General features: G+C 45.6%; 1 protein-coding gene across 5 annotated transcripts in view; it reads right to left on the reverse strand.

The window, feature by feature from the left end:
* ECHDC2 (enoyl-CoA hydratase domain containing 2) overlaps nt 1-853 on the reverse strand; it is a 60,177-nt gene extending 59,324 nt beyond the window's left edge. For all 5 annotated transcript variants that reach the window (XM_059374765.1, XM_059374767.1, XM_059374764.1 and 2 more), the window contains exon 1: nt 632-853. In XM_059374765.1, the coding sequence (XP_059230748.1) occupies nt 632-764 (133 nt within the window). In that variant the 5' untranslated portion in view covers nt 765-853. The remainder of the gene's footprint in view (nt 1-631) is intronic.
* Nucleotides 854-13,802: the final 12,949 nt, after the last annotated feature.

Below are 13,802 nucleotides of genomic sequence, written 5' to 3' on the forward strand. Positions count from 1 at the left end.
TGCTTTAACAAAACCATCTTTCCCAATTCCTACCAAGAATTCTTTCCTGGCCATAGTCTCCAAATCATGTCACCAGGGATCAGCGGCAACTTTCTGACTCAAAAAGGCACAAACGTCAGCCAGCGTGGGCCTGGAGAGAGCGCAGGGCAACAAGCCCAGCTCCCGTCCCTTCTCTGCTCTGCTCTCGTTCCTCCTTGGTCCGCCCCACTGGCGGATTGGCTCGGCTGCCTCGCCCCTCTGGAACCCAGCCAGGACTCGGCCCGAAGGGTTAGAGCCTTTTAATTAAAGTTACTGGGGGTGGAAGCGGTGGTACTGGTGCTGGCGGTGGGTGCCTCGTACTATCCTTGAGCGAGTTGCCTTCCCCTCCTTTAAAGCCCCCAGCTCCCGAATGGGGGACTGAAGGGACCTAGGTGACCTCAGTTAGGGTCGGGGCGGCTAGCAGGGTGGTCACCCACCTCCCCAGGCTTCGGAAAGGCTTGGGGAGCCTTGACTGGGAAACCGCAGCTGGGAATCAAATCGTCAAACGCAGTGAGCGTCCCGCCTTCCGCTTACTGGTGTCTTTCCGCTTGTCGTGGGCCCCCTGGCCCTCGCTCCCGCGCCGCCTCGGCGCTTCCCGCGACAGCGCCCTTACCTTGGTCGCGGCCGGTGAGGGCGCGCACTTGGATCTCTGGGTCCCCAGTAGCTCCATGGGAGGCGCAGCCCCGGGTGCGAAGGGATCTCCAGGGGCCTGGAAGGCGCAGGGTGCTGGTCAGGGCGCGCAGCATCTGGGCGCAGGCTGGGAAGGTGCCAAGAGCCCGTCCACTACTCCGTCCACGCCGGAGAGAGCTGCCGCTGTGTCCCTGGTTTTCGCAACTGCTCCACCTAGGGGCGCACAGCCCAGAGCGGTTCTCCACGCTGCTTGCCTTTTGGAGACTTGAAACCCTGGCTAGGCGAAGCCCACCCAGCTCCGCTGCGTGATTTGGGGCAAGGATGCCAACCTCTTAAGGGTCAGTGTTTTAATCAGTAAAGCCGGGATCATAATAATGACTACTGTCAAAGATACAGGGGGAGGCTAGTTAAAGTGAGAACAGGTTTTACTCATTAATAGATAATACACTACAGCAAAAGGGACTGTCCTGTGTGAACTGGACTTAAACTTCTGTTTGTACAGAGGTGACTGAAAGTTTTGAAGGGAGAAGGAGAGAATATGGAGGTGGGTGAACCGGGCCTGCATTAAGAGAGTCCGGGAAGTGAAAAATTATAAAATCATGGAAGGTGTTTGTTTGGCCACGGGAAACCTGTCTGTGTTAGATAATGGAGGCTTATCCAGCCTTGGGCTCCCACAGCTTGGGGGTGGAGGGTTGGGTGGCGGGAATGGGGGTTGTTTCCAGGTATTGGCTGGAAGAAGCAGTAAGTTCTTTTGGCAGTGTTGACCTTAAAAATAAGTTTTTTGTTTTTGTTTTGTTTTTAACCAGTAAAAACAAATTTATTTGGGAATAACGGAGAATTGCAATTTCGTACAAACAAGCCACGGGAAACAATCATAGGTTACTCCAACAGAGAGAGAGAGGGAATTTTGTGGAGAAGTTGGGAGGGGTTGTTTTTTTTTTTTTTTTTAAAGATTTTTTATTTTATTTATTTGTCATAGAGAGAGAAGCGAGAGCAAGCACAGGCAGACAGAGTGGCAGGCAGAGGCAGAGGGAGAAGCAGGCTCCCTGCCAAGCAAGGAGCCCGATGTGGGACTCGATCCCAGGACGCTGGGATCATGACCTGAGCCGAAGGCAGCTGCTTAACCAACTGAGCCACCCAGGCGTCCCAAGGGAGGGGTTGTTTTGAAACCAAAACCCATTGGAGAAAAGCAAGAGTTCTGGGTAATGAGGTTTTCTCATCCGCTGAGCTGCTGACCTACTGGATTTTTTTTTTAAAAGATTTTATTTATATATTTGACAGAGAGAGAGAGATCACAAGTAGGCAGAGAGGCAGGCAGAGAGAGGAGGAAGCAGGCTCCCTGCGGAGCAGAGAGCCTGATGCGGGGCTCGATCCCAGGACCCTGGGATCATGACCTGAGCCGAAGGCAGAGGCTTTAACCCACTGAGCCACCCAGGCGCCCCCCTACTGGATTTCTTGAAGGATATTAAAATATACCACCTGGGGCGCCTGAGTGGCTCAGTGGGTTAAGCCTCTGCCTTCCGCTCAGGTCATAATCTCAGGGTCCTGGGATCGAGCCCCACATGGGGCTCTCTGCTAGCGGGGAGCCTGCTGCCCTCTCTCTTTCTGCCTGCCTCTCTGCCTACTTATGATCTCTCTGTCAAATAAATAAAATCTTAAAAAAGAAAAGAAAAGAAAATTGGGGCACCTGGGTGGCTCAGTCTTTAAGCACCTGCCTTTGGCTCAGGTCATGAGATTGAGCCCCACATCCGGCTCCCTGCTCAGCAGGAAGCCTGCTTCTCCCTCTCCCACTTTCCCTGCTGTATTCCTTCTCTGTCTCTGTCAAATAAATAAATAAATAAAATCTTAAACAAACAAACAAGACATAATGATGTCTATATGTTGGCTAATTGAGCATAACAAAAATAAATAAAAATAAAAGGCTAAGAATTAAATATATATATATATATATATATATATATGCCAGTTATAGAAATTAATAAAGAGAAACCTTACCAAAATGCAGTCAGGGGCACCTAGGAGGATCAGTCATTAAGTATTGCCTTTGGCTCAGATCATGATCCCAGAGTCCTGGGATGGAGCTCTGATTCAGGCTCCCTGCTCAGTGGGAGGCCTGATTCTCCCTCTCTCACTCCCCCTGCTTGTATCCCTTTCTCACTGTCTCTCTCTTTCTCCGTGTCAAATAAATAAATAAATTCTTAAAATAAAAGAAAATAAGTAAAAGAAAATAATAAAATGCAGTCAGGAGGCAAGAAGCAGGGGTGGAGGGAGCTCTGGTGCCATACCACCGGAAATCAGTTACAGAAAGAACTGTCAATTATAGACTCACGAAGAGAGGACATATATATATATTTTTAAAGATTTTATTTATTTATTTGACAGAGACAGAGAACACAAGGAGGAATGGCAGAGAGAGAGAGAGAGAGAGAAGGAGAAGCAGGCTCCCTGCTGAGCAAGGAGCCCTATGTGGGGCTCCATCCTAGGACCCAGCCAGAAGGCAGATGCTTAACTGACTGAGCCGCTCAGGTGCCACTGAAAACCATCCTAATATCCACCAACAGGTGGTTAAATAAAGGATGGTACATCCATAAACTGAACACTAGGAATTATGAAAAAAAAAAAAAAAGCAACTTTTTATGCACTGATATAATCTAAAAAATCTATTTTATGAAAAATTCAAGATGTGAAATAGCATGTAAAGAAAGCTAAAGTTTGTATTATACAGGGGGATAACATTACTCAAGTGTGCATATATGTATTTGGTTGTAGTTACATAACATATTTCTAGGATGGGGAGAGGAACTGGGAAACTGGAAATAGGGGTAGGAGGGAGAATTTTAACAGTTTGACCTTTCATACTTTTGAATCTTAATTCATGTGTTGAGTATTATCTACCCCAAAAATAATTAAAGTGAAAACAGAACACACTGACAAAAATAAAAGACATGATATAGCAAAAATAAAAATAAAATACACAGGGGCACCTGGGTAGCTCGGTGCATTGAGCATCTGTCTGTCTTTGGCTCAGGTCATGATCTCAGGGTCCTGGGGTCCTGGGGTCCAGGGATCAAGCCCCATGTCTGACTCCCTGCTCAGTGGTGAGTCTGTTTCTCCCTCTGCCTCTCCCCCGATCTCATGCTCCCACTCGCTCACTCTCTCTCTCTCAAATAGTCTTAAAAAAATAATACACAAAGTACATTCAAACAGAACAGATGAGTGTAAAATTAAAAGAAAAAACACCCCTCCTCCATACTGTATGCATTTAAAAGAACGTTTATTGCATTTTATCCAGCATTTCTGGGTGTTTCTTGGCAGGAAAAGCTTTTTTTTTTTTTTTTAAATATTTTATTTATTTATTTGACAGAGAGAGATCACAAGTAGGCAGAGAGAGAGAGAGAGGAGTAAGCAGGCTCCCTGCTGAGCAGAGAACCCGATGCAGGACTCGATCCCAGGACCCTGAGATCATGACCTGAGCCAAAGGCAGTGGCTTAACCCACTGAGCCACCCAGGCGCCCAGGAAAAGTTTTTTTTAAAGATTTATTTGAGAGAGAGAGAGTGTGTGTGAGTGGGGTGTTGGGGGCAAAAGGGAAATGGAGAGAGAATCCTCAAGCAGACTCCCCACTGAGCATGGAGCCCAACATGGTGCTCAATTTCAGGACCCTGGGATCATGACACAAGCCAAAACCAAGAGCCAGTGGCTCAATCAACTCCCAGGTGCCTTGGCAGAATTTTTCGATTATTTAGTCCTCCACACTGAAAAGGGAAATGTTCTTTCCCAATCTTTTCAGCATTAACAGCAACTCTTTTTTATTATTTTTTTAAAAGATTTTATTTATTTATTAGACAGAGATCACAAGTAGGCAGAGAGGCAGGCAGAGAGAGAGGAGGAAGCAGGCTCCATGCAGAGCAGAGAGCCCGATGCAGAGCTCGATCCCAGGACCCTGGGATCATGACCTGAGCCGAAGGCAGAGGCTTTAACCCACTGAGCCACCCAAGCGCCCCAACAGCAACTTTTATTATCTTAGTAGTCCCTCTCTACTTCCATGGACATCTATTTTTTTTTCTTATGAAATAGTAAAAATTAATTTTATTCAATTTCATCTCATGAGTACATATATTTTTAATATTCTGTGTGACAAAATGGGAAGTACACATCAAGCACTTCTGCTATAAGCCAAAGTATAATAGTTGATCCCAGAAAAAACCTGTGTGCCTGTTTGAGTTACCAGCTGAGCTAGCCACATAGGTTATAGAATGCCATTTTCACTTGAATGAACAGCTAACAAACTACAGTTATTCAGACTCGGGTGTTTCACAAACATTTTCTCAAATATGTAAAAAAAAAATGGTGAGTCTGTTCCTTCAACAAAACAACAACAGCAACAAAAAAAAGGTGAGTCTTTTCCTTCAACAAAACAACTGACAGTACTTTTTGGCCAAATGAAAACTTGTTTCTACTACCTTAAGTTTAGTAGCTTAAACTTTTTTCTAAAAAATGAGATAGTTGATGATATTAACAAATGTGATTTTCTTGATATTGTACAATGACATTCTACTTGATATTACATTATGAAATTTGAAATGTCGACATTTGGAAGATTTGCTTAACGCAGTAAGCCAACGTTTTCCAAATGACCAATGCTTAATGTAATAAAATTATACATGGGTAAAATATCAGAACAAAGAGCAAGATAAACCAATGGATTTTATTTTTTTTTATTTATTTTTTTTTTTTTTAAAGATTTTATTTATTTATTTTACAGAGAGAAATCACAAGCAGATGGAGAGGCAGGCAGAGAGAGAGAGAGAGAGAGAGGGAAGCAGGCTCCCTGCTGAGCAGAGAGCCCGACGCGGGGCTCGATCCCAGGACCCTGAGATCATGACCTGAGCCGAAGGCAGCGGCTTAACCCACTGAGCCACCCAGGCGCCCCAACCAATGGATTTTAATGTAACAGTACAAAAGTTCACCAATATGGTTTCAGAAGTCACACTGTACATTCCTTTCAAGAAACTACCACTCACTAAGTTTTTGGTATAGTATCAAAAAAGAATGTCCACAGTTATTTGAAAAAGCAATTAAAATCTGTGTTAGACCAGACTGTCTTCATATACACAAAAGATACAACAGCTCGGTTGCTGAAGCAGAAATGAGAGTCTGGCTATTTTCTTTTCTTTTTTTTTTTTTTTAAGATTTTGTTTATTTGACACACAGAGAGAGATTACAAGTAGGCAGAGAGGCAGGGGTAAGCAGGCTCTGCTCTGAGCAGAGAGCCCGATGCAGGGCTTGATCCCAGGACCCTAAGATCATGACCCGAGTGGAAGGCAGTGGCTTAACCCACTGAGCCACCCAGGTGCCCTAGTCTGGCTATTTTCTATCAAGCCAGATATTGAACAGATTTGAGACAATGTAAAATAATGCTACTCTTCTTACCAATTTTTTGGGAGAAAGGCCTAGCTATTTTTCATTAAAATATGTATATTTTAAGACTTTATTTATTCATTTGACAGGCAGAGATTACGAGTAGGCAGAAGGAGAGGGGGAAACAGGCTTCCCGCTGAGCAGAGAGCCTGATGCGGGGCTCGATCCCAGGACCTGAGCAGAAGGCAGAGGTTTAACCCACTGAGCCACCCAGGTGCCCCTAAAATATTATTTATATTCAGAAGTAACAGGTTACTTTTTAAAAAGATTTATTTTATTTAGAGAGAGAGAGCAAGTACACAAGTGTGAGGAAGGGTAGAAGGAGAGAATCTTTTTTTAAAAATTTATTTATTTATTTGACAGACAGAGATCACAAGTAGGCAGAGAGGCAGGCAGAGAGAGGGAGGAAGAAGCAGGCTCCCTGCTGAGTGGAGAGCCTGATGTAGGGCTCCATCCCAGGACCCTGGGACCATGACCTGAGCCAAAAGCAGAGGCTTTAACCCACTGAGCCACCTAGGCGCCCCAAGAAGGTAGGAATCTTAAGCAGACTCTCTGCTGAGCGTGGAGCCCAACATGGGGCTGGATCTCAAAACCCATGAGATCATGACCAAGGACTGGATGCTTAACTAACTGAGCACCCAGGCCCCCCAAGTTTACTTTTATTTTTAAATAACTGGTAAGTGAATGTTTTAAGATTTTCTCAGCTTTGGGGCGCCTGGGTGGCTCAGAGAGTTAAAGCCTCTGCCTTTGGCTAGGGTCATGGTCCCAGGGCCCTGGGATTGAGCCCCGAATCGGGCTCTCTGCTCAGCAGGGAGCCTGCTTCCCCCTCTCTCTCTGCCTGCCTCTCTGCCTACTTGTGATCTCTGCCTGTCAAATAAATAAATAAAATCTTTATAAAAGAAAAAAAGATTTTCTTACCTTTAATTTCTGATATGGTAAATATCATAGATATAAAATACACAAAAGCATAAAAATAATATACATAATAGCATACAGGTGTCCTGAGGCACCTGGGTAACTCTGTTGGTTATGGGACTGCCTTCAGCTCAGGTCATGATCCCCTGGTCCTCGGATCCAGTCCTGCATCTGCCATGCCCCCAACCCCGGCTTGGGAGGTGGGGGCAGGCTTTTTCTCCCTCTCCCTCTATCTGCTACTTCCCCTGCTTGTGCTCTCTCCCTCTGTCAAATTTTAAAAAGAGAGAATAAAGGTGTCCTGAGATAAATATTTGAGAACTGTTGTTCTGTAGCAATATTACATTGGAAATGATCTTTCCACAAGGCAAACTGCAACTGACATTTAATAGTACCTCTGAAGTACAAAAGGCAAAGACATTTTTTAAAGTACCTTTCAGACTGTTTAATTAAACAAAAATTTTCCCACACTACATTAAGTGGATACAAGGAGCAAATTTCTGGGACAGTGGTGAAATGAAAAAAATGATCTGGATTCTAGCACAGACCCTAACAGTCTGTCTAGACACTAGTCCTCCTATCTTCAAAATGAAATCACAGCAGCCTATTTTTTGTTTTCAATGGTCAATTCTATGATTAGATTCAGGGAACCCTAAATAGTGGCCCACAGGAGGCTTCTGGCCATCTGGTTGTCAAACTGATTGGCTGTCATGGTTTTAGAGAAGTGTCCCAGGAAAAAAAATCAGTTGGAGCGGAGTGAGCTTTCCCTTCAAAAGGGGAACTGATTTTCAGGTACTGCCGATCCAACCCAGATATTTGCAGATACTTTCATTTGCAGCGTCTGGAATGAAGGACCTCTGAAACCCACTTCAAATCTCAAACTCTGTAATTTAGCCACAGAGACAAGAGTCTGGGTTTCTTTCTCACTCTACCACTTGCCGGCTGTTTGATTTGGGGCAAGTTAACTTATTTGAGCTTCAGTTTTTTCATTTGCAAAACAGGGTAACACCACTGACCTCAAAGGGCTGTTAAGAAACCTAACCAGGTGTTGCTTCAGCGCGCTTACAGGGTTCCTGGGCCTGAAGAGTACTAATTATTAATATCCAAGCTCAGAAAGAGAGCATGCCCTCTTCTTCCCCACCTACCTTATCAACTCCGTTTTCCCAACAGCTGACACCCGCACTCCCCAGGATGACAGCTTACCCCCTACCAACTCCCAGATTTCACAGTTCCACATCCAGATGAACACACAAGACCCCCCCCTTCAGATTTCTAGCTCTCCTTTCCACTTTTTTAAAAAAAGATTTTATTTATTTATTTGACAGATAGATCATAAGTAGGCAGAGAGGCAAGCAGAGAGAGTAAGGGAAGCAGGCTCCCTGCTGAGCAGAGTCCGATGTGGGGCTTGATCCCAGGATCCTGGGATCATGACCTGAGCCGAAGGCAGAGGCTTTAACCCACTGAGCCACCCAGGCGCCCATCTCCTTTCCACTCTAAACCTTTTCTGAGCGCCCCCCTCCCCCGCATGTACCAGGTTCCTACACACACCAACACAGACAGCTCTGCTCTGCACAGTGGCCAAACCACTGACCACTCCCCCTAGCCTCTTCTTCCCATCCCGGACCAGTAAGGCTCCCGACCAGAGACCACCCTGGGTCTGGCAGGGGTAGCTCAGGCTCCCTAGCATAGGATTCCGTCCAAGGGAGCCTCAAGAGGGACAGGAGAATAACCGCCCGAGCCACGTCCATCCCTAGAGGCGGGGTTTCGGGTGCTCGAACCGGAAGCAGACCCTACAGTGTTTGCAGTTCCCCTGGTTACTGCCGTGTTGCGGACCAGTGGCGGTGGAGCCTTGCGGGCTGATCCCGCCCCCAAAGGGCGTGACGTCACCCTGGCGCTCAGGAACTCCTCTGATCTCTAGGTTCAATCCGCGGCGGGGTTGTTGGCGACTGGGGGACATTAGTGTCTTGGTGCGCAGGCGCTTGGGGAGATGCAAACTGAAGTAGTAAAGGGTATACTGTTGTCGTTGTTGGACGAGGTAGCCCTGAAGGAGCTTGATGGCCTTTGTCTGCACTTGCTGTGGAGGTTTATATTGACGGGAATGCCTCCCTTCCCGCTGCCTTTGGGGCCCAACACGCAGGAGTTCCTGTGTTGGGCCCCTGCTACACAGCAGGGCGTCAGCTTCTATAAAGAGCCTCGGGAGTGACCCGACCTCCAGCTCTAAAGCAGGTCAGCCTCCTGACCCTGAGGCGGGCGGGCGGGCTCAGAGTCCGGTGTTTTGGACTTACGCTTTGAAACCAACGTCCAGTGGACAGCGAGCATTTGTTCCATAATAATTAATCTGGACCTTGTCACTTGTTCTATTGGATTGGTGACCCTGGCTTATCGGCCAGTCACATTGCTGTCTTTATTGGCTAATCCGAGTTTCAGGAAAGAACTTCACACTTAGTAAAAGCTTCTTCAGTGCCCTGCTTTAGGCTAGGGATAGGCAGGAAAGGGGGAGATTCTCTGAGCAGCTGGGGATTTTACTAAATTGACCTAGTCCTAGCTCAGTAGTTCTTTACCTAATGCAGTGAGGGCTTAGAATCACCTGGAAGAATCTTTCTAAATATTGATGCCTAGGCTCTTCTCCCAGAGGCTCTGATTCAGTAGGAAATGGGGTCCAGATGTGGATGTTTTGAACCTATGGCAATTTTTATTGGAGGTGGTATGGTGGGTATAATCCACATAACTTCTATAACGCTTTTTGAAATAGTGAAAATAACCTGTGAACTCGAGGTCCATTTGGTTCAATTTCCCTCCTGGTATAAGGCTATCTCCTGCAGTATCCCTGACACCAGCCAGCATCAGTTTGAACACGTCCCTTCCCCCAGAGACAGGGGACTCAGCCCCTGCAAAGGCAGCATGTTCAGCTTCAGAACACCTTCATTTGCCACAAGTTCTTCCTTTTGTCCTTCCTTATAGCTACCCTGGTTTCCCCTCCTGCCCAATGGCTCCTCAGCCGAGGAGTTTCTGCTGAATGAACGGTCAGAGGAACAATTACAGGTTTCCTAGAGGGAGTGAACTTCCAGCTGTTCTGATGCTTTATGCCACAGAGATTTGTAAGAGGCTCTTATCACAGACCCTTAGGGCAGGAAGGCACCTCTTTATACACACACACACACACACACACACACACACACAGCTTTCTCTTTCTGTAGTAGTTATGTTCTAAAAGTTGCTGTGAACATTAAATTAGTGAATACTAAGCCATTGCTCATAGGAGAAATACAGGGTTAGACTTCTGCAATCCTCTGGTTTTGTCAACCTATCAATACATAACATTTCTTGTTTTATGTTTCTGTTTAAAGGCACATTATTTAATATATATTGTTGATTCATTAACATTGAACTCAAGGCCAATAGCACTGTAACTCATGTCTGAACTAAGTTTATCCAACACCTGTTTTCTTTGTAAGGCATATCATACCTCCTTTTTTTTCTTTTTAGCAATTAACTATCTTGGTTTAATTAATCATATTTCATAGAAGCTGAAAACACTCATTTCTCTTCTATATGAATAACCCAAAGACTATAAATTACAAGGTGCAGAATACTGTATAAAAGAATTCTCAGGGACGCCTGGGTGGCTTGGTTGGTTGGACGATTGCCGTCAGCTCAGGTCATGATCCCGGAGTCCTGGGATCGAGTCCCGCATCGGGCTCCCAGCTCCACGGGGAGTCTGCTTCTCTCTCTGACCTTCTCCTCGATCATGTTCTCTCTCACTGTCTCTCTCTCAAATAAAATAATAAAAATAAAATCTTAAAAAAAAATTCTCCTAAAAACTGGCTCTTTTCAAGCCCCACATGGGCCTCTCCACTTGGCAGGGAGCCGCCCCCCCACCCCTGCCTACTTGTGATCTCTCTCTCTGTGTCAAATAAATAAAATAAAATTTTAAAACTGGCTCTTTTTCTTCATGGGGCAACAACTGTAATTTCCTCTGACTTATACAGCATCTGTCTGAATGCATATTCTTCTTTGTGACGATCTAAATTTAGGTAAGTACAAATCACAGCAAAAATTAAAGTTTCATCTTTAATGAAATGACTTTCAAAATAACATCTATTTCCATGACACCAATACTACAGTTTTCAGTGTCACAGTAAGATATGGAGAATTACATCTGTAATTAATATGAATGCCAACATTTCGAGCAATAATTTGCTACATGGCAAACAAAATCAAGAAAGCAACCATCAAACAAAAAAGAGACCCATAGCTTCAGACAAGGCAAATTCGAGGATAGCATGTGACAACAGCTGCTACTTCAGTGAAAGTTTTCTGGCATAACCGATGACTAGGCTGCCAAAGAATACCAGCACCAGAAACAGACACTCCACTGTTGCAGCACCTGCATCAATAAATTTGGCAGCAGTATCAAAGTTTCTGCTGATCTGAAATTAGTCTTAAATGCCCTTTAGATTATTGAGACACACCATTCTGGGCCCCATTAAATACTGTAGAGCCTTTGTGAGCTTACTTAATGTCTGTCACTGCTATTACCTCTCCAGTCCTAGCCTCTGCGGAAGATTAACATTGATAAAGTAACTGGTCTGATGCAATTTTAGATCCAGCTCGGATGAGAGTGGGAGTGCAGGTGAGCTTGATGCAAATGACCGTCTTATGCAAGGCAATGCAGCTGGAGGACCTGGGTGACAGGCAACCTGGTCTCCTCTCCCAAGCTTCCCTTCTTCCTGGGGGGTGCCTGCCGCAGGGACGCCAGCAGAGATCAGAGTATTGGCCCCTATCATGCCCTTCTTGCACTTAGAAACTCTAGATAGCACTTCAGGCACTATGCTTTGTGCCATTTTGAACAGCAAAAGCACAAACAAGCACAAAAACATGAAAAACGTGGCACTAAATAGATCATGAGACAGACATTTGCAGCGTGGGAGTTGAAACAAGAAGGCAGATGGGGCTTGGTATTGTTCGTCCTCAGCTGGGAACAGATGCCTGGGGCAACTCAATTTTTCTTTTTCTTTTTCTCTTTCTTTTCTTTCTTTTTTTTTTTTTTCCCCACCACAACAGCTCTTTAAGTATTGATTTTGGGGTTCTAAGCACTTGGTTTGATCTAAAAGTGAATTTGGGAGGCCATATGAGATTGAGAGTAACCAAAGTGTTGTGCTACTGAGTGCTTATAGATAGGAACATACGGAGAAGCAACTATGACATAATGGACATTTAAACTTTAAATACCAAGAATTTATGAGGACTTACTGGAATGTTCAGTCTGGGTAAGGTTACTCTTTGCTGATCTGAACAGATCTCTAAGATCTTGATCTTGATACACTTGTTCCCGTGGTGGCCAACTACTCTCTTGGGCCTCAGCCGTGTTAAAGGCACAACGGTCTGAGGAAGAGAAAGACATCTTTCCCTGCCTTGGTAAGGCTAGTCTTTCTAGGCAGTGGTCAACACAATGCCAGGTAGCTGTGTGCCTCAGCAGCAAGGAACCTAAACTGGCAGCTGATTCCCAGCTTAGTTGGAAGGACTGATTCACAGAGGGCCAACTGGTAGACAGCACATCACAACTAAACTTGGACTTTATTTCATCTCCTTTTTGCCTGGAACTATAATGTAATTAATCTTTGGTTTGGCGTATGTTCTTTCTTTCTTTCTTTCCTTTTTTTTAAGATTATTTATTTGAGGGGAGGAGGAAAGCACAAGCAGGGAGAGGGGCTGTCAGAGAGCGCAGGAGAAGCAGGCTCCCCACAGAGTAGAGAGCCCCATGCGGGGCCTCAGTCCCAGGATCCTGGGATCAGGACTCAAGCCGAAGGCAGAGGCCTAACCAGGCAGACTCCTAACCCTGGGAGCCTCCTATGCACCCCTGGAGTATGTTATTTATTAGCTTATTAAGAGACATTAACCTGGGGCGCCTGGGTGGCTCAGTGGGTTAAGCCGCTGCCTTTGGCTCGGGTCATGATCTCGGGGTCCTGGGATTGAGTCCCACATTGGGCTCTCTGCTCTGCAGGGAGCCTGCTTCCTCCTCTCCCTCTCTCTGCCTGCCTGTCTGCCTATTTGTGATCTCTCTCTGTCAAATAAATAAATAAAATCTTAAAAAAAAAAAAAAAGAGAGAGAGAGACATTAACCTGTATGCTACACGCTTGTGAAGTATTAGCTATAAATTAGAATCCCTACAGGGAACCTGTGCTACACAAACTATTGGCAAAGACATATCTCAGTTTCTGGGCATTATTTGCTGGAGCGAAACAAGAGTGAGTTTCAGGGATTAAAAAAGGCAGTCACATGGTTATTAAGTCAATTTTGGTTGTTTTAGACATACAGTAAAATACTACCCACGCTTTTGGTGTACAGCTCTAGGGCTGACTCTTACCAACACTAACAGGATACAGAACAAACACAACACTCCACGAATTTTTCTCAGGGTACAGTTTTGTCCATCTAGTTTCCGGCCAACCCCTGCTCTCATTAGGCCCTAGAGCAGACCACACTCCCTCTCATCACAGAGGACTTAAACCTGAATGGCTGTACTAGGTTATAAAACCTTTTTTCCGTTGTTTGATGTGGACTTCCTCTCCGACTCGCTCGTGAGCCAGGAACCAGAACTTCGCGGACAAACAAGAACTCAACACCCGCCCCCTACCCGCCCCCTACCCGCCCCCAAAGAACGCGCCCTGGCGGTGTCTCTGCGCACGCGCAAGAGCCGTTCCTTTTTCTCTCGCATTCTGTCTCAGTCTCTCCACCATCCTCCTCTCTTTGGGTGCCCCGCCCCTCCCCGCCTCCTGCCACGCCCCCTCCCCCCTCCTGTCCCGCCCCTGGCTCTGAGAG

Source organism: Mustela nigripes, chromosome 14, assembly GCF_022355385.1.
Source record: "Mustela nigripes isolate SB6536 chromosome 14, MUSNIG.SB6536, whole genome shotgun sequence".
NCBI classification, from domain to species: Eukaryota; Metazoa; Chordata; class Mammalia; order Carnivora; family Mustelidae; genus Mustela; species Mustela nigripes.